Source organism: Cuculus canorus, chromosome 7 (genome assembly GCF_017976375.1).
Source record: "Cuculus canorus isolate bCucCan1 chromosome 7, bCucCan1.pri, whole genome shotgun sequence".
NCBI lineage: Eukaryota > Metazoa > Chordata > Aves > Cuculiformes > Cuculidae > Cuculus > Cuculus canorus.
This window is the reverse complement of record NC_071407.1, coordinates 27,524,476-27,551,631: the sequence shown is the minus strand read 5'-3', so window position 1 is coordinate 27,551,631 and position 27,156 is coordinate 27,524,476. Positions and strand designations below refer to the sequence as shown.

Genomic DNA, 27,156 nt, shown 5'->3' with positions numbered 1-27,156 from the left:
GCAGGCAAGTCTAGGGCAGAAGCAAAGCGCAGCATCATATCAATGTATTCTGGCAAAACCCAGCAGAAGCTGCCGGAGAATGAACGTCTCCAAGCCTGCCTGCTTACCTTTTAGGAAGGAAGGAAGCCATGAGCACATCTCTCCGCCAGCATTGCACCCTGAGGACAGCAGGTACCACCCAGGACAGCAGGTACCAGCTACGTGCTACCCTCTTGCAGCACGCAGCGTCACTGCTATGGGAGACCAGCACATCAACTCTGCTGGTGCTACAGCCAGGCCAAAGTCTTCAAAACTGGGTTTGGGATTTGAGGTGATGGGTTTTTGGACACCTCAAACCCACCTGCCATATCAGGTCAGATGTGTCATCCACCAGTGCCTTGTCTGCAGAGAGCTTTGTTGGAAAACCAAGACTCTGGGTTGAGACCTCCTAAACAGGGCCCCCATTCACTTAGGGAGACTGTGGTTGGTGTGAGAGTACTCAGCGCCGTGGCCAGACAGCTGCAGGCAGGGCCAGCACTGAGACACAAGCTGAAGGAACTGCAGTCACAACTGGACATGGACTGCAGTGCTTGCATGGGTGGGGGTGACTCCTTAGCATGTAATACTTGGTGAAGGTCAGGGGTGGCTATCACAGCCAGAAGCTGCTCTCAGTTCACAGGGTGCTGACAGACATGGGGAAGATCACAGCACATAAATATATCCATGCACAGTCACAATCCGCAGTCTCTAGGGACTGCTAAGAGTGCCTAGATGTGGGGCTCGTTGAAAGCTGCGTTCCTCTTCTCGAACTTCATTTTGAGCTCTGACACAAGGGCATTGTGGGCACTGCCATGACCTCTCTTCTTCAGCTGCTTGTTTATATACTTGGGAGTGAGGGACCCAGACACCGTTGGCACCCGCCACCCTGGTGCATCCACCCTGGGAGCCACGGCAGGGGGTGGCGGGGGCAAGGGGGCAGTCGGTGGCACGGGGGCAACCTGGACGTTGTTGTTGCTGTTCTCATTCTGTAGGCTCTTGGTGTCATCCTCAACGACAAACTTCTCCGCAGCATTGCTGGGTCTCTTGAACTTCAGCCACTCCATCCTGACTGTCCGGGGCTGCGGGGTCTGTCTCTTTTTTATGATCCTTCTTACCGGCATGATTTTGTTGGACCGCTTATTGCGCCAGAACATGGCAGTAGAGATCATGATAGTTATCAGCACCATTATGCCCATGACACCAGCTAGCACTCCTAAGGCTTTCATGGGATTATCTTTAGTTTGCATCAAAAAGGCGGCCATAGGCCCTTTGTGAAGAGTCTGTAAAAGAGTACAAATAAAACACATGACTTACTCTATGGGACAGACAGTGACCCAGAAATTTCATTTGTCCAAAATATGTAACAAGCAGGGCTGACTAATGAAAGCTGTCTCTAAAAAAAACGAGTCAAAGAGCCAGTCCAGGCTTGGATAATTTGGATGGAGCAGGAGACTGGGTGAGCATTAGAGTATTGTGAGAGAGATGACTGCCAAACACAAAAGCTTACAGATTATTACTGCCAAATTAGGACAGATTCTTGCATATCACCATCGTGTTTGTTTAACTTGCAAGAACTGAGCAAGAAAATAATTGGCTCCAGAATCTGCAGCTGTATTTTTATACTACATCTCAGAGTTAATTTCCTAGGAATAATAGTGTTGAACCCAGACAGAAGTTTATGAGTAGAAAATGATCTTTCAAAAACAGTTGCAGGTAATACAGTGATGCAGTTTATAGGATTATTACTGAGCATGGCATTAAAAAGATTATGAGAAAACCTAACTTTATAGAATTACAGTGTACGAATGAGTAGTTAGCAGGTATGTGCTGCGTTCTGTTTTCAAGTACTCTTTTACAGACATAACAAAACTCTTTGAGGTAGGGAACATGAGTAGAGCTAAAGAGCTTTGTTTTCAGAAATAAAAGAAATAAGCAATACCATGAGCTACGTATGGCATATTAAGGACAAATGAATGGCCAGTTCACTTTGCAGATTAGCACACTGTGCGTCTCCGAGGTCCCCGTATAATTTTGCGGATTTTGCCCTGCGGGTGGAGCCTGGATCTTTTCACACTTTTCCAGTACATGATGGTGGAGATCACCATTGTTACAGAAATGGTGGAAAGGACGCCACTCATGCAAATTCCAAATATTGTCCATGGACGTTTCCTGAGGCCTAAAATATAGGATTTTACCCTGGACTTGATCTGGAAATATCAAAAATAAGAGAAATGGTCAGCGCTCCCATGGTTATATTTGAAAGAGGCCAGCATCTATTATAAATACAACAAAAGTAAAATGTTTACTGGATAGAGAGAATATAAAATAAAGGGAGCTAAGTGTTGAACTAGGCATAGAAGCACAGGAGAAGAGAAAGTTGCAATGACATTGAACTGAACAGAGAAACACTAAAAGAAGTTAGGAAGCACGTATAAACACCTGATTGATCAGGGAATAAAGGGTAGCGGTGCTACACATTGATCACCCTTATTCATGACATGGTAGTGTACCCTAGTCATTTGGGAAAGAAGTTCATAATGAATATAAGATCCTGCAACGGAATTTGGACAGGGAGTAGTGTTGTGCAAGGCCAGGAGATCCTTCAGAAACGGCACATTCATGAGCAGGTTTACCAGCAGGTGGTCATGAAGCTACCCGTGACTGCAAATAGACAGGAGTACCTGCTGTGCCGCACTCCTCCAGCCTCGGCTCCAGGAGGGAATCATCACCCAAACTTTGCACATCTACTAACAGGTTATCTGCACTGTAGTCAGTGGTATGAGGTCCCAGCTTTTAGTCAATGGGGAGAAAGGGACAACTCCAGAGTAGTAGTCACCATGTGCTAAAATAGGTATCAAAGACAGTGAGTGTAAGGAGAGCCTTGTGACTAGCTTGGGTTTGAACCTCTGACTTTTAGACATTTAAAGTGAGATCAGATGGATTTCCATATATGACTCTAAACTAGGAGTCTTATCTCTTTACCTTCCCCAGTCTGTGGAGGGAGATGACTAAGAGTATCCGCAAAGGATACTTCAGAGTACCTCTTGTCGTGTATTACACAGGAACACTATTTATTTTCAAATCGCATCCCTAACCTTAGGGCATGTAAATTCATTAATAAATACCCTATTGTCTTCACTTCATTTCTGTATTTTCACAGCCTACCTCAAATACATTATCTAAGCCCACTATTCCCCTATCCTGAATGTTTTATATTACCAAAGAGAAATGGGTGAAGAAATGCTATTGAAACTCATGGAACATGTTACCTTACAGGTAGTGGTGGCTTTTCATAATTTGCTGTGTAGAATTTTTCCATTATTTAATTAGGAATGAACCTAAGATAGAAACCATAAGCAGAACAGCTCACAACTTTGGCAGAGCTTAGATTCACATCAGCTTTGTTCTTCTGCATTACACGGATTTCATGTACTTAAATCCAGACAGATGACAGAAATTCTACCTTGATTTACTTAGCTTCATGTGAAAGTCTGCTGAGGTAAGTGTCAGACAAACCCTGCTAAGTAGTACATGACCTGAAATGAGTCCACTTATTATGAGTATTGTCAAGATCCATTTTGTAGTGACATACTGATGGCTAAATAGCATAGGACCAACATAAAGGAGAAAGATGACATATACTTACGAAGATGCTATATCTCAGTAATAATTATTTGACTAGCTATTTGAAAACCTTGAATGAATGGGATTATACAGAAGCACGTCTATGCTGCCAGCATGCAACACTCGCAGGGATAAGAATTGACAGAAATCTTATGTGGAGTTTCAGAACTTGATTTTGTTTTGTTCCCTCTTGTGTCACAAAGTTTGGCACCTGCTCAGAGCCTTCATTTATGAATAGGTGATAAGTACCAAAACTTAAACCATGAATAGTTAGTTGGTTCAGACTAGATTCTAGTTACTGGGCCTGTACAATACAGAGCTTTGCCTAGAACCAGCCTTGGATAACAACTGTTCCGTAATGTCTACATAAAAACATAAGGCATTTGGTAAGTATACAGCGGGAGAATTTCTGTTTGCCATAGCCATAATGCTCATAGGATAAATAGGAGGAATAACTTGCAAAAGAGGCCTGAAACAGCATCATCTTAGCCAGCTTGCTTATCTAAGTGCATTCATCAAAAAGCTTTGCAATCTTGTCTGTGTCATCGCTGTGGCTCAGTCAGTTAACACCCAGATCAAGTCTGAGAGAGGTCTCAACACTCTCTGACAGTGAAAGTCCAGGAATATTTGGACACCTAAGTTCAAGCACTTTGTCTCTGAGCGCTACTCCGCACATTCAAATCACCTTCAAGTCACTGTATCAGTTACCTACAGTGCCTCAGAACCAGGTCAACAAATAGTGCCAACTATGCAATTTATTTAGCTGTTGTGTCTTCCTAAGAAGCACGCTGCTCTTTGAAGAGAACTGATATAAACCAAATGCAGATACACAATAAAATTTGCCAAAGAGGATACCTGTGGCTCTTTCTGCTACTGAAATGGTGACTGATTTCCTTTGTTTCAGTCTCTCCTGCCACAACAGCTTGCAGCGTGCGGACAATCATACCTCCTGGCAGCTTCTCAAGAGCCTTTCATAACACATGGGTTACAGTGAGCAGAACAAGTGGGTGGCATATCCAGAAGCTGGACACAACAGGAGCATGTGGTTGAGCTGTTCAACCACAAGACCAGCTAAGGCTCACCAGCTATATTTAGAAGTCTAAGTAAGTAGGTGAAGCTGTTAAGAGCACAAGCTATTGCAGATTATAGACAACTTGGGCTGTGTTGACTTAAGCAAGTCAATCTGTAAAATGAACCAGCTAGTTCTGAGGAGTCCAATTCTATGTACTCAAAATGTATGGGGTTTTTCTTCAGATTTCTGTATCTAGGTTGCAAGGATGGACTGCCTGATAGCCCCAAGGCACACCAGGTGTGCTCCCCAGATGTGTTTTCATCTGAAAGAAGTCTACTTCTTGTGCTTGGAGCTATCTGTGACATGAGCTATCCCACAGTATGTGGGGATGATCAAGAGATTTGCCTCAGTAGTAACTCCTGATCCAAGATAGAACACAAGTTGCCTCCTCTAGTGCTTATCCCAAAGAGCAGTGCTATCACCATATATGAAGGCTACAGTTACATGACTTTGCAATACAAACATGAGCATAGGGCGAGACTTCTCAAATCAAACGAGCCTTCTCTGAACAATTTTTTTGAAGGCCCACGTAACAGTGGAAAGAAGAGGCTAACTGCTCTGCAAACATGGCAAAGGATGTTTAGTGCCATCAGCAACCGCGGTTCACATGGCTGCAGAATTAATATGAGAGAGCAGGAGATAGCCACATTAATTCACAGAAGGTACTTGTTAAACCTTTCAGTTAGGTGAATCTAAACCTGAGATTCATCAGCTAAATTTAGCAGTCTAAATGAGTGGCCAAAGCTATTAAGAACCACAGATTATGCTGTCTAAATGTGGACTTAAGCCTCAGACCATGAAGAGGTGTAAATAAACGCCCCCATATACTTGCAGAACCACAGTGGAGTCCTGAAAAGGCAGAGTGATCCCCCTGATCATGCCAGACTTCAGGATCAGGAGTGGGAATCAGTTTTCCATGAAAATATCAGGCAGCAGGAATAGATCTTTGAGTGAACCATAAGGGTGAAAAAAAGACTGCCTTTTCAGCATGTTTCTTATTCTGTTGAGAAAGGATAGGAGATCAACAGATGACACTCAATACTGATTTCCATAAAATCAGACTCAGTTAAATTAAAAGGCCTCTGGAATTTTTTATCAAGGTAGTATTCCAAGAGCAAAAGGTCCTTTTGATGTGCAATACTGCCGAACTTAGCCACAAGGCATCTATTTCAAAGGGCACAGCCTTGCGCTAATTGCAATGGTAAATGTTAATCAGAAAATATGCCTGTTTAATTACTTGGTGTGATTAACACTGTCGGAAACCTCTAGAGGATGCATTCAAAAATATCCTCCTTATCCAAAATCAGTAATAAATAAATGCCCACCAAATGGCTGACTAAAAGAGATTTTGTACAGCTGGAGCACAGAGGAATGAAATGCACATTTTTAACAGCCTCTGAAAGTGCGCGAGTGCGTGAGTGTGTGTATGCAACGTCCCTATAAAAAGAGATTGTTTTCTTCACAAAGTCTTAGCAGTGACTGTCCTGTCTCTGGGATTTAGGGAATGAGCAAGGGTTTGTACACTGACACTGCACCTCACTCATGTTCAAGTGGAAATTGGAGAGTGGTTTTTGGAAGGACAAAGTGATGATCTTGGATAAAAAAAACCCAACACAAATCACTGCAAGCAATGCAAGAAGTAGTGGAGAAATATACAAAAGCTTATGGAAGACGTGACATCAAGTTCATAGCGCAGATCCTGCTGAAGAGACCTATTCAAGTGAATAAAGAACATGCTGTTGCTATCTCAGGCTTTGTGTTGGGACTGCACAGAGAAGAGCATGGGAAGAAGGGAAAAATTGTGTCTGAGAGGAATTTAGGTTTTAACAGCCCTTTCTGCTTCCCCTTTAGAGTTTATCATGAGCAATTCTCCCTCACTTTGTGCCAAATCTGTACACCTGGAAGGGGAGAAAAGGAAGCAGAGAGGGGATTTTGTACAAGATACTTTCTTTTATCAGATGCTAACGCTACTTGAAACACTAGAAGAAAATCTGGGAAGTCCCCAGCAGAGGTGTGGGACACCCTCCCTCCTGTCAACCCTGTACCTGCATGCCAACAGAGAGGTTACCAGCTCATCGGGATGGGAGGGAAAGCTGGAGGCTGGATGCTGGGGGCTGACAGTGCCAGAGGCCAGATGGTGCCACACCTGAAACCTGTGCCCTGTGACAAGCCTGGAAGAAAGGCAGGGAGGGCAGGCACTCCCACTGCCAGCTGCAGGTAGCAATTCTTGCTTGTTGTATAAAAATCACCAAAACCTTACAGTTTCCATGGCAGATCTAAATGTTAAGTAGTTTATTTCCTTTATATCGGTAAGAATGGCTAAACTTCCAGGCTTCTCACTGACCTAGCACACGCAGTCCCCCAGCTGCACATGGCAGAGCCTTGAAGCAACACGCCCTGCCCACAACAAGCCCCAGTGCTGCATGGCAGCTCTCATGGAGCCCCAACAGGCAGCCCCACACCAGGGACATCCTCTACCAGGGCAGACCCTAGTCCTCTGGCAGTCCTGGTGCAGCAGGAACTGACAACATAGACTGGGAGTTATTCCTGTGCTGCTGCTGGTGGTCAAGTTTACCTTGCTGACGTGTTCTCTGCAGACACCTTTACCTTCCAGCAGGCTCTGAACTGTGTACAAGAAGTATCAGATAAATGTACCTGATAAGGAGTATCAATGGAATAAGAGGAGATGGAGAAAACAGAGAAAGATTGTCACAGAAAAAGAAGCAGTGGATGCATTTTGACCAAACAAGGAGAAGGGCAGCTGCCGTTTGTAGGAAGAGATTTGCATCTTTGCCCAGTATGTGTGTGGTCCAGAAACTGTCAGGCTAATGATGTGTTTCTCATCCAATTTAAACCCCATTTCATCCCTGCTGGTAACTACTTAAAGGCAAAGCAAGGCAGCTACAATAAATAAGAATCATGCAAGCATGCCTGCTCACCATAAATCACTGCTTGTTTTTGGTTGATGTAAAAGTTGGGCTAACAGGAAACTCAACCTATGCTTGCTATCTTTTAGAGTCTTCTTGTTTTGTCTGCTAATAATTCTGCAATTATTAAACTCACACCCAAAATTCTATGTACTTTAAAGCATTCCTATAAAGTTTTATCACTTTCCCTCTGTCACTTATGTTGATTTGCAAGACTGGTCTGACACATTCCACTCTGGCCCCAGCTATTTTCCTCTCACACTTTGTAGGGGGGAAAGATTGTTTTCTTCTCCTGAATCAAAAATCTGCTAGTTGTAATTTACCTTTACTATCAAGAGACTATATTTTGTATCTGTCTTTAACAATCAGATACAAGGAACTCATCTCCCAACCACTTCCTGCTTCTACTTTTGCACCTTTGCAATTTTTCTCATCAAAACCATCTTTTGTGGCTGTAGAATCCAGCTTCACATAAGGCTCTAGAAACACTTCACGAAACAGAGCTAATAAGAAAGGAGAAGCAATGGCTAGCAACTCTTTGCCTGTTGATTTCAACTCCTGTAGCATTTTTAAATAAGTCAGAAATGGAGCGAGCACTGACTACTCTTTTTGCATTCCACGGATCTTCTCATATAAGGATTAATCTAAAACATTTTCTTACCTCCTCTGTGATATCAATCTTCAGAACTGCTGTGGTACTGAAGGATGGGGAGCCTCGATCTTTGGCCTGAACCACCACTGACCATATGCAGTCTTTGTTCTTTGTGATGTTGTGGATGATGTCCAGAGAACGGATATAGGATTTCAGCTTGATCTCCCCAGTGCTTTGGTCTATATCAAACACATTGGCTGGATCTGCTTGCATGATGGAATAATCCACAATGTTGTTGGGTTCTTCTGCATCTTGATCTATAGCCTAGTAGAGGAAGGGTAAAGAACAAATATGTTTTTATTTTTATCTTTGCCTGAAGACAAAACTCTAACTTCTGAGCAATCGCTTCTAATAATTTCCATACTGTGAGATGACTGGGCTGTTTTTGTTTCATCTTGGAAACAATTTCCCCTTTTCTAGTATCAGCTGTGATATATTTTCTAGTGAAAAACAGCAGAACTAGAGGCCTTTTTGAATAAGCGATTTCTATTTGAGATTAAATAAAATCAGAGGAAAAACTGAATCACAACCTATTTATAGAATGCAAACGGTCCACTGGTGGGGAGTTTCTTACACAGGCGTGGGGGACAAATGTGAAGTGAATAGAGAACAAAGGGATTAGCTCCACGCTATAAACTGTAGCCGCCTTAATTTTTGTGCTATGGTATTTATTGTACTAACTTTAGGTGTGTGATCAGGCTTCACTATGTGCAGTCTTAATGCAGGGTGTTCTCCTTTGCCTGTGAATTGTTATTGCAGATTTTTTCCCCTCCTATTCTGCACTGGATCAATGAACACAGTTAAGCAAAGCAAAGGGAAAGATGTGTGGTTGAGCAAAAAGGCATGGCAGGAAGCTTAAGTACTCAAAACCCTGTACTTTTATTCACTCATCTTATTTGGGCTTCTTATGATCACAACCCAGGATCCTCCACCAGCTGATGGTTCAAATACTGTAACAGAACTTTATCTTTTGCCTATAGAATTTATAGCTCCTTCTCAGCAGTCTGTAAACACTATCATTCCATGCTTTAATCCATTTGTTACATACAAACGGATGTGCAAAATAAAGTCCCAAGGAAAGTGAACATTCAGGCATTCATCATGATCCCTGCGCAATAAACAGTAGAGCTGGGACTTTTCCAAAGCGCTCCGCTTTGTGACATGCTGTGTTGTCTCTCACCTCTATCTTCACTGGTGACCCGATGATCATCGTCTTTTCCTGGATGTTTTCATTGAACTCTGGAGAGTGGTCATTGACATCTAGCACGGTGATAAACACTTCAGCCAAGCTGTATTTCCCATCTGTGTCCTCTGCCTTCACATAGAAATTATACTTTGAGTTCACTTCAGCATCTAATACAGCCCAGGGCTGGGTGTAAATTATACCCGTTGATGGGTGGATTAGGAACCTGGAAAAGAAGCATGGAAAGGCTTTGGGTTTTTTTTGATGACTTAATGTATGTTTGCAGCCTGGGGCAAAGATGGGCTCGAAGCATTGAAATGCTGTGCCCAAAGGTTGGTACTCTTCATCTAACTCCTGTCTGGCTCATCCTTTCCAAGTCATTCACTCTACCTATTTTTGGCTGGTTCCTTTCCAGAGAACTATCAGTGTCTGGCATTTTTCTGTTTATTGTGCATTAGCCATTTCAGCTGCATTTTCTCTTAAAGCCTTTGTCCTTAGTAAATGCTCAGTAAATGTCTTAAAACATTAAGGAATTGCCTATTATCTTACAGTTTATAAGTACAATGTATTAGATCGTGTCCTGCATAAATTAAGATTGATTGTTATCACCTCAATAGCTAAGGAAAGGATGCTGCATTTCATATTTAAGCTCTTCACTTCTCAGAATGGGTAAGAAAAATGGCTGCTCTCAAATCCCCCAAAGTGCAAGGCAAATTATCTCCTCCAAAAATAATCACTTTTCCATAGACTGGCACTGGAATAGAGTGCGCGTTCAGATTTATCTTTAGCAAGTTGAATTCTACACATTTGTAATTACTGAAACACTGTCAAAAGTGTCAGCCAGAAACTTGGATTTATAGACAAGATACCAAGAGTGTCTTTTTTAAAATGGATTGCCAGTGTAGGCTCCAAGCAGTAGGGTTTTTAACAGATGAAAGGTTTTATATACCCTTTAATTAATGTACAGGATAACAAACTATTTTCTGAATTCCAACTGTGTGTGCAATTGAGAGTGATTATAAAAGGGGCACTTAGCAATCCAGAATCTTCAATTGTTTTCATTACCTTGTTAAATATAAATACAGCTCTTGATGAAAGCCAAGACCTGAAAGTGGAAAGAGCTGTGCAAACTCTTGGTAGGAGACAGTGCCTGTGCTGAATGCCTCCTTAGCACCCAACTCAGCCTAACCATGAAGTGAGGACTCTCATTACCCATGTTTCAGTGAAATAATAGATGCACTGAGATGTAAAGAGATTACAGCAGTGCACCCTGCCGCCACTGGCAGCTTGGATGTAGGATTATCAGTATAATAGTTTTATCTTCGACAGTTAACACTATTCCCTTTTACTCCAGTACAACTCGTTGTTCTACCAATGCAACTGCTTATCCACTGAAGCAACGCCTGAAACAGAAAAAGTCATGCCTCTAATTGAAACTCTCAAATCATCATCAAACACTGTGTTTAGCAGATCTGGAAGTCCCCAGGCTAGGAAATCCATCCAGCCTTGCAGAGCCATGCCATTCTGGCACAAGGAAAAGAAAAAAAGAAAATCATGCTCAAGAAGGAAAAAAAAGGTCTTCACACATTCACACCTGAATTTCCTCATTCAACAGCATTAGAACAGTGAGTCTGAGCATCCCCATAACACCAGTCAGAATAAAGTTGCACTGACATTATTTCTAAATATTTTGTCAACAACCTTCACAAGCTTCTCTGCACCAGATGCTACATTTTAAACCTAAGAGGTCTGCCCGCATGGCATTACCTTTGCCTGCTTGCCTCTCTGCAGTTAGCAGCTAGCTTAAGGATTTAGTGAATAGCTCAAAATAATCCATCCTGAAAATGCTCCCATATGTGTATCCTTCTGGATACAGAAGAGTTTTACCTTTAACATCTTGGATTTTGGACTTTGATTGTGCCTCCTAAATGGCTTTAACCTCAACAAGAAGAGTTCAGCTTTAGCTCCAGGTGGATAATGTATGGTGAAAATAGGATTCTGGGGATGAGTGCCTGAAAAGCTCATTAATTTCCAGTATTCTGCGCTGCAGCCTCACCGTGGTCAGGAGCTCCAGCTTCCAGCAGCAATCTCCGCGATGGGCAGTGATGCTAGCCATGACAGTGAGCCCCAACTAATAGGGCCAGGACAACTGCAGGGATGGAAGCAGTGTGGGAGAAACCAGTGTTTCAGGATGTACTTACCCCAGCACTGTTCACAAAGACAGGGAGAGTGAGTTAGGTGTTATTACAAAATCAAGTAAGCATTGGATCCCCTTATTCCCTGATGCAGGTCTATTAGTTTTAAATATACAAAATGTTTTGAACACCCAGTGCAGCTAGCCTCCAGATCTAAAGTTTATATTCTTAAAGGTCTTATCATCTTTGATTTACTTTGACAAGAGTTGGAACTGAACAACTTGTACAGCTATACAGAAAGGGAAGGGGAAAGAGCAAAGGATTTTTTTCCACCCCTAGAACTGAATTTTCACAACAACGAGAACAAAATCTCCTCTTTCTCTTACAAGTGTTTTTCAAGCGATGACTGAACATATCCCGTGTATTGGCACTTCAGCTGCTTTATGTTTCTTTGGGGGCTCATGGGTAAAAGTCCATGGGTCCATGAAGCAGCTGTTTAATGGTCACACTAGTTTTTCTGTTGTTGTTTTCACAGCACTCACACAGAACATGGCATAAATGTCCTTGGAAATAAGCAGGTCAAGAATGAGCCTGTTTTTTTAACTTTAAAATAGTTCAAAACCTCAGTTTAGAATTTGTGTAGGTTTTTATGTTTTTTTTTTTTTTTACTTACAGATCTGCACCTGTTCCATAGATAGAATACTTGATTTCTCCCCAGAGCCCTGAATCTGGATCTGTAGCCTTAAAAAAAGAAAACGAGAGTCATCCTTTACTGAATTGTAAAAAGAAATGTTTCATTTTTCCTTTTAACAATAAGCCAAATTCTTTTCCTGCTTTATGACATCACATTTTTAGAGAGAAATCACATAAAATAATATGCACCTAGAAAACTGCAGACTCTAACAGGAGGAAATGTCCCTGGCTGTCCCAGGGAAGCTGCCAAGATACTGCCTGCCTCCCGGCCAGGCTGGACCCAGAGGCTCTAGCAGCAGGAAAAAAGCCACTAGATGGCTCCAACCACTGAGATTTAACACAGCCTTCCGTTGATAGAGATGAAGCTAATCTCAATGACACCAACAAACTACCCACTCTCAAGTCTTCCTAATTATCAGTTAAATACTAATGTATATTCCCTAGAAAAATTATTAACTTTATACAGATATTTTTAAGCTTTACTCATTGAATTGATTCAGTTTATAGTAATGCATAACAAATTTTTTAAACTATACACAATATTTCAGCTTTGTTTATATTTTAATCACTCTTGTGCCCACATGTCTTTCAGTAATGTAGATACTACACCAGATGATATTTTTGTTCTGGATTCTCATTGACTTCCTTTCTTAGCTGAGTATTAAGAAAGCTGTTGATTTGCTGACACCTATTTCCATAAGCTCCTGCTTCTGTGATAGCTTTGAGGTGGTGTTATATTATTGTGTCTGTCCATCAAAATTCATGATGGCAGTGGTTGGTTCATTCAACTTCCTGTTTAAATATTTGGAATCTGGAACAGCGTCTTTGATTCCTGCAATGTTAACATAACACACCTGCATCCCTGCTGATATGTGGGTTTTGTATTCATTGACAAGAGCTTGTCAGATTCCCTCATACTATAATTTTGATCACAGTCTACTTCAGAACTGCCTCACAGTTCCTAAAACATTGCGCATACCTCGTAATTCTGCCAGAACTGCTGTGCTGAATACTTGGAGTATCTCAGTCTGTGAAGTATATTTGCAAATCTAGGTCAAATATTGAGCTGAGAGCATGTCATGGATTCCTCAGCTACACAGTTCTGTTCACCTTGGCTTGGACATGGCTGGTTTTGTTGCTTTTGCAAACTTTTTTCAAATGTTTTTTTTTTCTGGCCACCTCCTAGCATTTTTTATTCTTCTTGCTGCAAATCTGGTGATAGTGTGAAGGCTCATTTTTTTTTAATAGCATTCCTATTAGTTTCCCCTAATAATGGTTTTGGTATTGTTTACGTTCTACTTTGTCTTTCGTTGCTGAAATTTACCTTCAGTACTTTATTATTCTGATTATTTAATTTTCTTGTTTGCTTGCAGCCAGCCTGTGCTGGAGATCTCTGGCAACTTGCCTCTATCATCCTTACCCGTAAGGCCTCTGCAAGGTGACTCGCATCACCTGCTGAGCCCCACACGGCCAGGAGCTTTCTCTTTGTGACATGAAATCTGTTTCTAGTCCTAGCAGCTCACACCGATGGCTGGAAAAGCTTCTCCATGAGCACAAAGGGCTCAAGCAATATCCTGACGTTCTTTCTATGAAAATACGAGATACAGCAAAATCTATAGGCATATTTTCCCAATGTGGGAAGACACTTACGTATGGATCTTTCTTTCCCAACTCTAAGCATTTTAATATTATAGTCTTGCCTTCATTAACTGTCTAATTATGCATTTAGCAGCCAGATTCCTCCCAGGAGGAGGAGACTAACAGTTATTAAGCAGCCATCTTGTCTTTTTTTTTATCACAAATCCAGTAAATTCAATGCCATGTAGTCAAAACTGAATCTTCCTGCTGGACGCTGATTCGATTGGGGCTTTCTTAGTACTCTCAGTTCATGTGATTGGACTTAAAAGAAGATGGCCTTTTAATTAAAAAACAAAGTAAATTTGTTGTTCTGACAATATTTCCCTAAAACTTCATTTTATCAGAATTGGTTTGTTTGGTTTTTTTTTTAATGATTCTGGAAGGGAATGGGTGTTCAGTCCAAAAGCTGAACGTCGAGTAAGATTTGCTACTTGCCTCTCTCCACTATTTTTACGGTACTTTAACTGTGTCCACAGACACCTAGAAAAGAGCGTATCTTAAGAAATGAATGAAACTTACTGTAACAGCAACTACATTTGAGCCCCCTGGAGAGTTCTCGGGGATCCTGGCAATATAGTAGTCAGAGGAGAACTTTGGGACATTGTCATTGGTATCCAGCAAGCGTATCACAACATCAGCTGTTGAGCTGAATTTCTCCGGTGTGTTCACCTCTATCGCAAGAAGCTAAGAAGAGAAAACCAGGATGTTACCACAAAGCAGCTATTATTACCTCTTAAAGGAGATTCCTTCCACTAACTATGGCACTATTTTAGTCTGGTTGGACCAGACAGCTCACGAGATGATGAATGAAGTCAGTGTGCAGCCTAGAATTGTTTGTGTCTGCCTGCAGTGGGCAATCAAGCTGTGGAAAGAAGACTTCACACATATGTATGTTAGACTTCACGTAAAAAATGTGATTGTCCATAACCAACCAAACAGAGCAAAAGCGTCTTAACAGAACCAAACTAACACCAATCCCTGGGCAGCTCCTAGAACCCAGGGAAACCCAAAAACTGAATAATTTTGAATAATCATGATCCTTTGTGGAGGAAGCATACATCCTTCATCAGGGAAGAACTCAGGGTGATTAATTGCACCAAACAGGGTGAAGAGATGAGAGAATTGGTGCTCTTGGATGTCTGGAAGCAGCAGTACACATCCCAGATGCAGGACAGTTAGGCCTCTGGCGTGTGCAGCAGAATTCCATTTCACAAAGTTTGTGAGAACACCTACCACCAGGCTTCTCAGGACTCTACCCTCGCTGCCTCATGCTGACTAGGACTTTTTCAGAGACCTGCTGGGACTTTTGAGTTGCCTCATTGACTCTGAGGAGGAACAGAGAGCTTTGGTGTAACGAATTCTCATACACTGCTCATCTGAAAGGGCAGATACATACGTACCACATACAGCAAGACCAGGGATGGGGAGAAGCCAGTGGCATGGATATTGTGGTTGGCTGTCAGCAGAGCTTAACACTAGTACATATCTGTCCCACCCCTCAGCTGAGGAATGGCACTACCAGGTTAGCAAGTTGGTTTTTTGCATTGCCCCTTAATGCACAGCTAATTGATTCAGGGAAGAGCAGCCACTAGAGAGAAGGAAGAGGATAACCCAGCATCAGTAGGCCGCAGGGAGCTCTCAAATCCCCACCTGGGAACAGATCTGAGGAAGCAGTTGCTAAGTTACCTCTAAAGCCTCAGACAAGTACTTTTCCACAGGACTTCAGCTACTTAAAATCGAATGTTTTCTCTCTTATTGTTAGTCTAACACAAAATAGCAGCTATGTTTCTACTGCACCTCTATTTGCTTCTCGGTAGATTAGGGGAATATTAGTAGGAAGCCTGAGCTGCAGAGCAGCAAGCCTAGTGCTCAGGTTGTTTATGACTGAACAAGAAAGAGCAGTTTTAGCTCAGGTACTGAGAGACATGAAGACCTTTACAGCCTCTAGCCCAGAGGTCTGGTCCCTGTCAGGTGGTTGCATCACACAGAATCAGCACTAGGACATCAGTCTTGGGCTCTGTAAGGGCTCAACTCAGAAGACTAACACAGTGACCAACAGTAAACCGTTTGGTTTTCATTCTTGGGCAGAGACCTAGTTAACACAAAGCAGGAGGGTTCTAGAAATCTACTGAGGAGTGCACACCACTAATAGACTAGTAAGCAGGACATTTAATTGAGATATGAGAGGCTTAACTGAAAAATCTAGCTGCATGGGGTTTAATTCCCAGTAGGCATAATTCCCAGGAGCTCCCTCAAAGAAAGTGAATGGCCAAGTGAGCTTTGAGCTTTGGAAGGTGAAGCGGGGCTGTCACAGCATTTCCTGCTCTGTCGGTGCAGTGCCTTGCTGAGGCGAGGGCCATGGGGGCTCATTCTTCCCAAGTTGTTCGCTGGGCACTTGGCCTCTCGCTCGCCGTGTTACAGCTCCCTGTGGGGCAGGCAGTGTGTGATGCCCAGCAGCAGTGGCACCGCTGACTGGCTGTGGAGCACGCCTCATGTTCAAGTCCTTGCTCTGCTAGATTTGAAGAAGTTTGTATCATCTAGAGGGTGGGAAGCAGTTTAAGTAGACAGGGAAAAGGCTATCTCGGTGTTATCTCCTGGAGCCGTTCCTACTGTGTAAACATTTATAATAACTGGAAATAAACAGTGAAAAGATGCTTGAATAAATTAATCTTGAAGGATTGCTTGTAATTATAGGACACATCTGCTCCAAAAGGGGAGTTTGGTCACTGCATCTCTTTGCTAACTCTTCTGTTTGGGACTCTTGGATGGTGTTACAGCAAAAGAAATTTTGGAAGGGGTGATCATACAAACATCAGCAAAAACCTGCTCATGAGAAATCTCAGCTCCTAAGGAAGCACAGAGATAAAATCTTATTGCTTATCATGCCTGTGGAGTTAAAACTAAATTATAACATATGCAATGAAATAGTCTTTGCTGATGGAATCAGCCCATCTTAGAATATTTTACAAGGGCTTAGCATCTTGACTTTATTTTCTACAATTGTTTTTTATTCCCTTTCCTTTTAGCAGCCACAGTCCAGCTATGTCAACATGCTGACAACATCTTCCTTCAGGGAGGGATTTTTGTCAGCTTACTTGCCTGCAATGTCTTATGCAGAGCTGTACTGTTTGTTTTGCATCACAGGACTAGGGCTACATATCAACAATTAATGCAAGTACCAGAAAAGCAAACTGAGATGTAATGTTAAAAGTGGCAGGTGAATTTTTAAAATAGAGTTTGATTTGGGCAACTGAAGATAATCGCAGCTTCATCTAGTCCTGGGTTTCAGGAGATGTGAGTGTCTGCAGAATGAGAGGGGTTGGTTCAGGCTCCTGTCAAGGCAGGATGTACTCCAAGGTGAAGGAGGTGGAGGTGAGAGGTTTGGCCCTCAAAGTGTGTCAGCCCCGTGACAAGGCAGGACAGCAACATTTAGCTCCTGTGGCAGAGGGACTTGATATCTAAGAGGCCTGGCTGGAGGCGTATGAGCTGCCAAAACTTGGGAAACCCACTCTAGCTCTTGGACAGTTGAAAATGAAGGAGGTTCTGACTACCAACTACATTTAACAGTCAGCCCTAAATGGAAGATAGACTTTCTCTAGCAGACTTTGCTTCAGGTAGTTTTTCAGTGCACCTCCCAGTCAAATTAGTTTTCATTCCTCTCTAGCATTTTACTGTTCAATCACAAATCAGAGGAGATGGATCAGTGCTTACAGCCACCCCTCTTCCCCCCCAACCCCCCGCTGAAAATAGCTTCTCAAAGCTGCTATGGGATCCATGCAAAATAGAAATAAGAATATATTTCATCAAAAATTCTAAACAGAATTACCACATTGGCAACTAAAACTGGATAGGAAGTGATTTGAACTTTTCAGAGAAATGGAGATGGCAATGAGGTCTTTATAAAGTATTTGCTGCTATATATTACTCCCCTATCATCCAGCTGCACCTTCTTCATTTGGAATCTAGACAAAGGCTCCGCATCTTTAGCAAAGCCTTATGGTTTTTCTCCAGTAGAAATAATTTCATCCAAAAAAAAAAAGTCAATAACTACTTAAGCTAAAAATATATATATCCTTTTTTCCTGGTAATTAATTCTTTCAGTGTTCGTGGCAATCACGTTAACTACTTTGATTTCTATTAGTATTCACAAGGAGGCCATGTGTAACTTCTTCACTGGTCTTTTGATAGTTTAACCTGAATAAATGTGCACTTATTATAATTAGTTTCGGTACTACTTTATAGCCCTTTCAGAATCTTCCATTTTAATACAGCAATGATGCCTCATATTTTTGTAGCATCTATAACCTATGAAGCTCAAAATGACTAAGGAACATTTCAAGAGGAGACGTGATGCATAATGCAGTGAAATGACTTGCTAAGGACAAAATCCAGGAACTTGTGAAAAAAAACGCCACTTTCTCTAGAAAATCCAAACTAGCATATGTTAATATCCAGCTAGATAGTTCTGGGAATTTGCTTTGTTTGAGGCAGCTAAGAAAAAAACAGACTACTCAATTATTTTGTTGATGAGCCAATGAATCCATCAGGGAAGGTGGATGAAAGCTAGTTCTAGTAAGGCTGGCTTGGAGCGCTTGTGAGAGTGCCTCAGGTCAGCCTGCAAAAGGCCGTATGGACAGACACAGTCTGACAAAGGCAGTGAGCAGATCTGGGAAATTCTCTCCCAATCAGCTGGGGTGTTCAGCCTGCCAGCATTCAAAAACATGATCATGAACCAAATTACCTAGGACTAAGCAGGTAAAGTTCTGGCTCCATAGAAACAGGGATTTCATCCAGTGAATTTATCATTCTAAGAACAGAAATAACATTCTTAGAGCGTGGTCTAGAATGACTCTGAGCCACCAACATGTGCAGTTTCTACAGAGGGAGATAATACCCAACGTTTTGCACTGACTGGACTAAATTAGTGATGCAGGCACATCCATTAAACCTTTGGAAGTTGATAAACCAGGGGCAGAAATGACTTTCCCTTACATGGAATATGATGTCACTGATAACACATCATGCAGCTCCAGGGGGATTAAGCAGCTAAATCCCATCAGATACATAAGCCATCATACACACATCATATGCACAGGCAAAGAGGACCGAGAAAGAAGATCTACCTTGAACGTTAAGACCTTGAATTTTTCATAGTCAATAGCAGCAGAATTTTCCACTATTATTGTAACCTGAGCCTCATTCAGCACAGTTTGGGGAACCACCCGGAAGATGCCACCAGGTCCAACAAGACGGAGGTTGAATTTAGCATTGGCTCCCTGTGAATAAAAGCAGATATGGTATTGTTTTCAGTGAATGGTGCATTTCTTGCAGGCTAGATTGGCTCTGTTTCTTCTTACTGCATAAAATTAGAATGAGTCTTACTGCTTAGAGCCCTCTGCTCTCCCTCCCCTGGGCAAGACACTGCTAAGAAGCTTAGTTATATAATCCCTCCATCCCTAGTCACAAGATGGACACAGCTTTTCTTAAAACAGATTGACAAGCTTGATTATTCTTTCAGTCATAATGGAAAAACCCTGCAGCAGGACTGGCTAAGAGAGGGACTCTTGTGGCAAGCAGCCTTGGGCTTCGTGCCACACACTGTAAGCTGGTACAGGTGACAGAAATGACACCATGTGTACATTAGCAGGCAAGTCCTGCCTCCTCCTGCTTCCCGCCAAGGAAAGACAACTGAAGCGCCCGAGTCAGAACAATGCGGCCCTCAAAACCCAACCTGGCATGATGATGCAGAGAGACAAAGATCTGTAATTTCCAAACAGAGATGGTACTCCATTGTTTCAACTGACTGCGTTAAGCTAGCCCAGAGTTACAGCCACTAACTGCTTGGAAGTTGGTGCACGTGGGAAGAGAGAGGAGTTCCACTTGTGCAAGATAAAATATGACATGTGTTTGAGAGCTCCAGGTGAAGCGAGAAGCCAATTCCCATAATATAGATAAACCTTCTAGCCAGAGAACACATGGGACGTAGCAATATTTAGGAGGTTACCACCACTTGTATGCAAGCTGGGAAGAGTAAGCCAGAGCCAGATGGACAGACCAATTCTTTTAAACGAAACTGGAGCGTGGAACAGAAAGGATTAAATAAGGATTCTCATATTTCTGCCTTACCATGAAAACGGGCTAAGCCCATTTAACCAGCTCTCTGAGTTCATCAGTTTTTGAAACAATGTCAGAGTTGCACTGTGACAACCTGCCAAATTCCCTGCCTGGCTGGTCCCATGTTCTCCCCTCAGCACAAATCTTGAGATGAAGAATTTCTAACAATCACTTTCAAACATGATAACTGCACTTTCAGCTGCATCCCTGGAGGACTTGTTATGAACATTTCTTGCTGCAACCTTAGCTCAAGTCAAAAGTATTCAGCAGTAGTTCCCCCAAGGGAATGAGAACAATCTTGGATCCAACCTCAGTGGTCTGCGTTATTTGGCCATTCAAGCCTCCACCATGACACAGACAACAGCAGGCTCTCTTCTGCTGGGTGGTAAAGCCAAACACACAAAGTCAGAGGTGCTACACTATGGAAAATAGGGCTGATGGGGAAAGTGGACCACCTGACAAAGTAGACCACCACACAAAGTCCTTTGCACATGGGACTGTACATGACTGGAGGGATGGGGAGAGAGCTATCTCACTCCACTGACTGAGTGATTTCTGACAGTGATGTCCACCAAATCCAGACCTGTTCTGAGCAAGCCATGCTGCTGTATGTCTCCAAGTAGTCATGGGACACAAGATTGACTGAAGGAATAACTGCACTGAGCGCTAAGCTGTCTGTTGGATGAACAGGGCTGAGGGAGAAATTTCTAAATGTTCTTGCAGTAAAGACGGCATTTCCATCAAACTGTAGGCCTAAAAGAGATCTTGCCCACAGCTTCCTCCTCCTGTAGCATCACCACCCCACCACCCCCTGAGAAAAATTCACTAATAGCTGTGACAGAAACAGACATATATTTATTTTTCTCCTCTATGTACTCCTCTTGTACAGAATGGAAAATACTGCAATCTCTGCCTTAAAATAAAAGCAACCTAATGCCCTTAGAGTAATGTCTTACATTGCACTAGGAAGCTTCTTGAGAAATCTATACAGTGTATTTAGCAATATTTTCTGCTTATTTTATAAACTAACTTGCAGCTTGAATATTTTGTCAGACTTCATATGACACGTATATATTTTGCCTCTAAGTAGAAGAGATGAGTTTTGTTTCTTTCCTTCTGCAGCAACCCCCTCTGTGGCAATAGCAGGATAGACGTAGCACTGCTTTGAAAGCAGTCATTTGTCTGCTTGCTGCAGAGCAGCAGGAGGGAGGGGGAAGAAGCTAGTGGGTTTGATAGAGTACAATACAGTCAAAACAGCACAATATGGAGCACAGTTATATAAGTGCACTCTTTCCAATAGTAACACAGTTCTCAGATGCATTAAGCTTATCTCTTGTCACTACATAACCTCGGGCTAACTCAGATGGATGCCATTCATATAGTATTTAGTTTCGGGATCCCTATAGCAACCATCACCATAGTATCTACAGGCATCACAGGTCTGTTAGATAGCAGGCTGAGATGGATGGAGTCTTCTTTCCTTTTCCTTTATCTGGTTAGAGTTAGTTTGGCGTAATTTTTAAGATTACCTAAAAATATCACTCCAATGGGAAAGATTTAGAAAAGCGCACATTACAAACTCTCGCTGTAACATAAGGGCCAAAAGGATAATACATTGTAATAAAACCAATGTACAAGACTATACTGTTTCCAGCAGGGGCTGAGAACTACAGACAGCAATTGCACTTGAAGGGACTGGAAGCTTTAAGTAAATATCCAAAGGGAGCGCATTCTCAGACACTACACTGACAACAACTGAAAGTAACCTGCAGTTCGGGGTTGTTCATAAGGACCATTCAACTTCAGTTGCCACAAGAACTGCACTGCAGCTTTAGGACCATCCTTCTCACCAACATAGCAGTATATGGCAGACCAAGTATTCTTCTAGGTCTTTTGAGGAATTTGAGGAATGCAGGTGAAATAGCTGAGTTCCTAAAATGACATTTCTCCATCTGACAGCTCTTTCTAGTCTTTGGGAAAATGAGGCAGGAAAATTGAAAGTCCACATAGTTTCCACTTACCTGATCTGAATCATTGACTGTAATCTTCAATCCCCTCAAGATTTCACCCTCTGGAGGATGCTCGTACATGGTTAGTTCAAATCTGTTCTGGGGACCATTTTCTCCATAGAATGTTGGTGGGTGGTTGTTGAGGTCAACGACCCGTATAGTCACCATTGCAAAAGCATAAACTGAGATGTCCCCTTCCTGACTGACTTCCGATGCCTGCAGCAGGCAGGAGAGAGAGAGTAACGGTGAGAGAATACCCTCTTTCCTCAGTTCCACATCAAGTGTTGGTCTGCATATACAAATCACCCTAACATACCAACTTGTATGAAGATTAACAACCTTTCATTTCTCCAGAAATCTCAGTCCATTTCACACTGAAATTTATGATGATTAGAAGATTATGGTAATAAACCAGTCCCAGCAAAGACCCAATGAAAAAAAATCTCCTCCTCATTTTGTTAGCTTAGTGCCTCACCCTAGGTGAAACAGTTCTCTAAAGGCAGGTAATATAATAGAGGCAAGGTAATTGCTTCCCTAAAATGTTGATTGAATAGGGAAAGAAGACAATCTTTACATTTGCCATGGTACCACAGGTAGCTGATTTTCACATTGCTGCAAGGACTGCAGACTTGAAAGCTCTGCAAGAAAAACTTTACTTGCAGTATTTAGGCAAATATTTGAAAAAGAAAAATGACACACTTTTTTTTTTTTTTTGTGATTTAGTCTCTGATTTACAATTCCGCTTTGCTATCTAGATAAGTTTAATTGAAGCGGGGTATAGTTTGGTCAGCAAACCTAGCTGGCATTTTCCTGAACTGAAAGATCAAATCTGTCTGGGTTTCAACAATCCCAACATTCATCCTGAGTCACTGGATTGAACCTAAAACTTTTCTTTAGTCAGGACAGAAATTCCGGCTGATGTTTTTATAACAAAATAGCTATCTCTAACACACTTTTTGTGCAAAGGGCTCAACACCAAACACATTAGACTGTTAAATTTCTCTGAAGCTGCTAATCTAGTAACCTAGGTGCCTGTCACTACCTGCACTGGGTAGTATAACACACTTTTTGTTCCTCAGCGAGATTTGTAGCCTGGTCACCACAGATATAATTAGGTGACCAGAAAAGCTTGAAAGAGCTTAACTAATCCTGTGTCTGGGAAGTGCTAGCGCACTGCAGTAAACAAGAGAGATTAGGAGATGAAAAGTAGCCTGAGTTTAACTCGAACAAAGGGAACTCTGCATTCTCCTAGGTTCAGCAAGATGTTTGAGCCCACTAGCAAGCAAGTGTCCTTGAGGCTGCTACACTGGTTCAGGCAGTATGCAAGGCCTCCAAGCTGCCTTTAGACGATACTATCCTTACCATTACAGACTCTCAAGGTCGTAATATGCATTTGCTGAAGAAAACTGATACACTCTTCATTTCACTCTACATTTTTAAAATCATGGTCTTTAGCAACTGCTTAAAATAACGCAGCCTGCCACACTGATACTAGCTCATCAGCATGTTAATTCATCAAGGTGCCAGCCTGTATTTGTACTGGCTGATCAGTGCTTCAGGAGCGGATGCTGGTATGACATCACACAACTTAACCCCAGGGTTAATAATCATAGATTTGACAGTTACCCATCTCATCACATAGAGGTTATAAAACGTTAATTCCCAGTTTGGCAATACAATCTGAAAACACAGAGAATAGTTATCTAACACTGTAAAGTATGTTGGTACTCTAGACTCACAGATGAAATTAGGACAAGATGACTTCATTTGAATGAAGTAATTTGAAGTGCAAAATACCCTAAGGAACAAAAGCAGTTTGTTCTGTTGCCTACTATCTGGCACTCTGCTCAAATATGGGAGGTAATTTCTAAACCAGGTAAAATCAGCTATAAATTGAGCTATTTCAGACAATCATGCTTACTCACGGCATTTAAAAACAACAATCTTCCAGTGGCCACAGAGCATACCTGAACTTTTAGTTCGTACACTTCTTTCTTGAGCTGATTTGGGCTCTTTATAACAGAAATGGCTCCAGTTGTGTTGTTGATTTCAAATGAACCTTCACTGCCTGCAATAAAACCAAGATCCTCGAGTTACACGTCACACTTCCTTTCTCTGAACAAGCATGAGCAATCAACCATATACTTCATTAAGCACATCTTTGCCCATATGTCTATCCATATCTATGAGTAGACATGAAACTGCTATTCAAAACTGAAGCATTGCTATGGCTGGTCACCATGCGATGAAAACACAGATGAGGCCCAAAAAGGGTTTTCTCCCCTAAGAACAGCTCAGTGGAGCTTTGCCCCCTATGGGCATCTGCACGCACTTTCCTCTTCCCACCCCGGTCAGGGTCCCTTCAAGCCTCAGAAACCAGGCATGCAAATTCGGTATTTATTTCTATTAAGCTGTCTTCTTTACACACCGGTTTCAACAAAAATAGGCATTCCTCATTTTAATTAGCAAACGCATAATTAAGTCTCCAAGAAACAAGAACATTTCTCTCACTAATATCAGCCAAGTGGAGAATTCTGACAATCCGTCTGAAAGAAACATAGTCACTCTTTCTGCAGACAGCATTTCTGAAAAGGCATCTTTTGGCCACATTCAGTTGTTAAAAGGCTCTCAGCCTCTTGCAAGGCTGTCCTGAATGAAAAAAAACGGATTTTGGAGGATCTGGGGCTTTTTGTTTGAGGCAGAGTCTGACACAGACAGGACAGGGATGCAGGCTGACTTTGCTACCACCAAATTAACTTCATTACTCTGAACAGAAGATCAGCTACAGGGCTGCAGCCACATAAGAACTTGTTGAATTTGTGCTGAGGCAAATGCCAGCTTGCAGAGAGGCATTACAGTGCGTGCATCCATCTCGCCATCATGGCCAAAGGCAGGCTCCTACCCAGGGAGGGTACTAGCTGGCAGCCCACGGGGCCCTGCCCTCCTCTGCCGAGGGGCTACAGACATCCCTGCATACTACCTCATGCATGGTCTTGGCTACAATCTACACATTGTGGCAGAGTCTACCTTTGGAAGGAAGAGAGGAGAAAACCCTTACAGTGAAGGAGAACAAGCCTTCAGAAGTAAAGGATGATGACCTTAAAGCCCAGTCATTTTTTTTTTCTCTAATTCAATTCCATTGCTGCTTTTTAAACCATCTAATAGTATCTCGTTTTGCTAATACCTGCAATAACTGCAACTTCATTAAAGTACACTAAACACAACACTGAACAGATATTGACTCACAATGGTCAGTTATTAAGATCCATTGGCCTGGAAAGTAGATTCTGACTGAGAAGAATCTTAAGTCAATAGCAGTTTCAAGCCACCACACTTCATGTTATTGTCTAGTTATCACAGGGAAATTGGTAACTCAGAGTATTTATGTGTGTTCCTTTGTACAGCATGTATAGAAGATTGCAGTGTTTTCTAAAATTATCCCACACTCCTTGGATAAAAAAATGCTTATAAAGAATAAATAGCTCACTATTTGCTGTCAGTATTTTCTTGCCCTTTGACAATTCAGTCTGCAGGTATCGGAATAATGGCTTGTCCAGAGTAATGCCCCAGTCTGTAGTGCAAGGGCAGAAACCTGTTATAAATCTGTTGTTCACTATCTCTTTAACTATTTATGCACTAAATCCATATTCCTTCCTCTCTTTTCCATTTCATGCTAGCAAAACCCTTTGCTAATGTGCATGAAGTAAGCTTGGTCTCCATTAATTCATATTTTGTACTACTTATCTGTCATCCTTTTCTGTCTCCATTTTCCACTCTTCCCTTTTTTTATCCCACAGCACTTCTTTTGTCCTCCTCTGTTTTCTCTGCAAATCTTGCATCTTCCCTCATTAACTGTATTTCCCTTTGGCATTTTCCCTGTTTCTTTTGCCTTCATTCATTTTTCTTCCTCATGTTCTCCCTTGTCTAGTGCATTTTCATCCCACTTGTTTTTAATTCTCCTCATTCTCTGCCTTTTTTTTTTTTTATCTTCCCTCATTTTCCATCTATGCTCTTCTGCAACATTTTTTCCTCAACATTTCTAGTTTCCTTTTACCTTCTTGTATCTATACTCTTGCCTCGAGAAGAAGAAATCTCAGCATAGGTCCTATCCCACATCAAGGCAAAACCTCAGTTGCAACCCTCTCCATCTTCTCTAGACGTTGATATTAGATCATGTAACACAATGAAGAACTTATTGCATAGCTCTGCAACTACCACTCAGATTTCTCTTACTAAATTTTGGGATCTCTCACACTCTGGGAACTGGGGTGACCAGTTGCCATGGAAGTCTTGTTTTGCAGTAAGAGAGAACCTAACAGAACTAAACTTGTAGCTTGGAGTTTAGTTGAGCAAAGTTGTTGACTTCATCAGCTAATGAATCATCAATTCGGTTCAGTCTCACATTTGTGCTATTAAAAGATGTGTGACAGACACCCTCAGAATAGCTGATGAAAAACATCCATCTTCTGATAACATCTAATTTCTTCCAGTGCAGTGTATAGCCAGTCTCTCTTCACTAGTAAATAGCATTTCTTGCAAGAAACCAGAGGTTTGACCGTTTAGTCATTTTAATCACAATGTTAATAAAAATACCTCTCTAAATACCATGTCTGGGTCTTCCAATGCATTCTGTCACTCCCACTAAAAAGACAGAGATTCAGACAGAGTAGCAGTGAATGCATCTCCCTTTACGCCTTCTGAAATGACAAGCAGGCTACTCATGCCTAACAAATCAGCAACATTAACAACTCAAAGCATGGTTCTGTGAAGCAGATACTAAAACTCAGTGAATTGTATCTTGGCTGTTCTCTGGTAGACAGGGCCCTCAAGTTGTTTGAGGTACCTGACATCATTTCATGAGTTTGTCTCAGATTTATTAAACTCTAGCACATCCCATTCTAATTTAATGTCAGATGTAGTTTCGACTGTCCTTCAGAATTCATGCCAGACACGTTTACTCACCGTTCACGATGCAGTAATGAATACTGTTAGGCTTTCCTCTGTCTCCATCAAGAGCAACAACAGTGAGGACCTCAGAGCCCTGGGAAGAAATGGGAAATTGCAGTTTGTGTGCTGAGATCAAAAGGCAGC

General features: G+C 42.0%; 1 protein-coding gene across 5 annotated transcripts in view; it reads right to left on the bottom strand.

Moving 5' to 3' along the window:
• Nucleotides 1-438: 438 nt before the first annotated feature.
• CDHR1 (cadherin related family member 1) overlaps nucleotides 439-27,156 on the bottom strand; it is a 49,883-nt gene continuing 23,165 nt past the window's right edge. For 3 of the 5 annotated variants that reach the window (XM_054071395.1, XM_054071397.1, XM_054071398.1), the window contains 9 exons: nucleotides 27,028-27,106; nucleotides 24,033-24,133; nucleotides 22,078-22,281; nucleotides 19,066-19,218; nucleotides 14,462-14,626; nucleotides 12,285-12,352; nucleotides 9,474-9,702; nucleotides 8,303-8,557; nucleotides 439-1,298 (listed from right to left, as the gene is read on the bottom strand). In XM_054071395.1, the coding sequence (XP_053927370.1) occupies nucleotides 747-1,298; nucleotides 8,303-8,557; nucleotides 9,474-9,702; nucleotides 12,285-12,352; nucleotides 14,462-14,626; nucleotides 19,066-19,218; nucleotides 22,078-22,281; nucleotides 24,033-24,133; nucleotides 27,028-27,106 (1,806 nt within the window). In that variant the 3' untranslated portion in view covers nucleotides 439-746. Of the gene's footprint in view, nucleotides 2,226-8,302; nucleotides 8,558-9,473; nucleotides 9,703-12,284; nucleotides 12,353-14,461; nucleotides 14,627-19,065; nucleotides 19,219-22,077; nucleotides 22,282-24,032; nucleotides 24,134-27,027; nucleotides 27,107-27,156 lie in introns of all 5 variants that reach the window. The other 2 variants (XR_008450657.1, XM_054071399.1) reach the window with 2 other exon arrangements.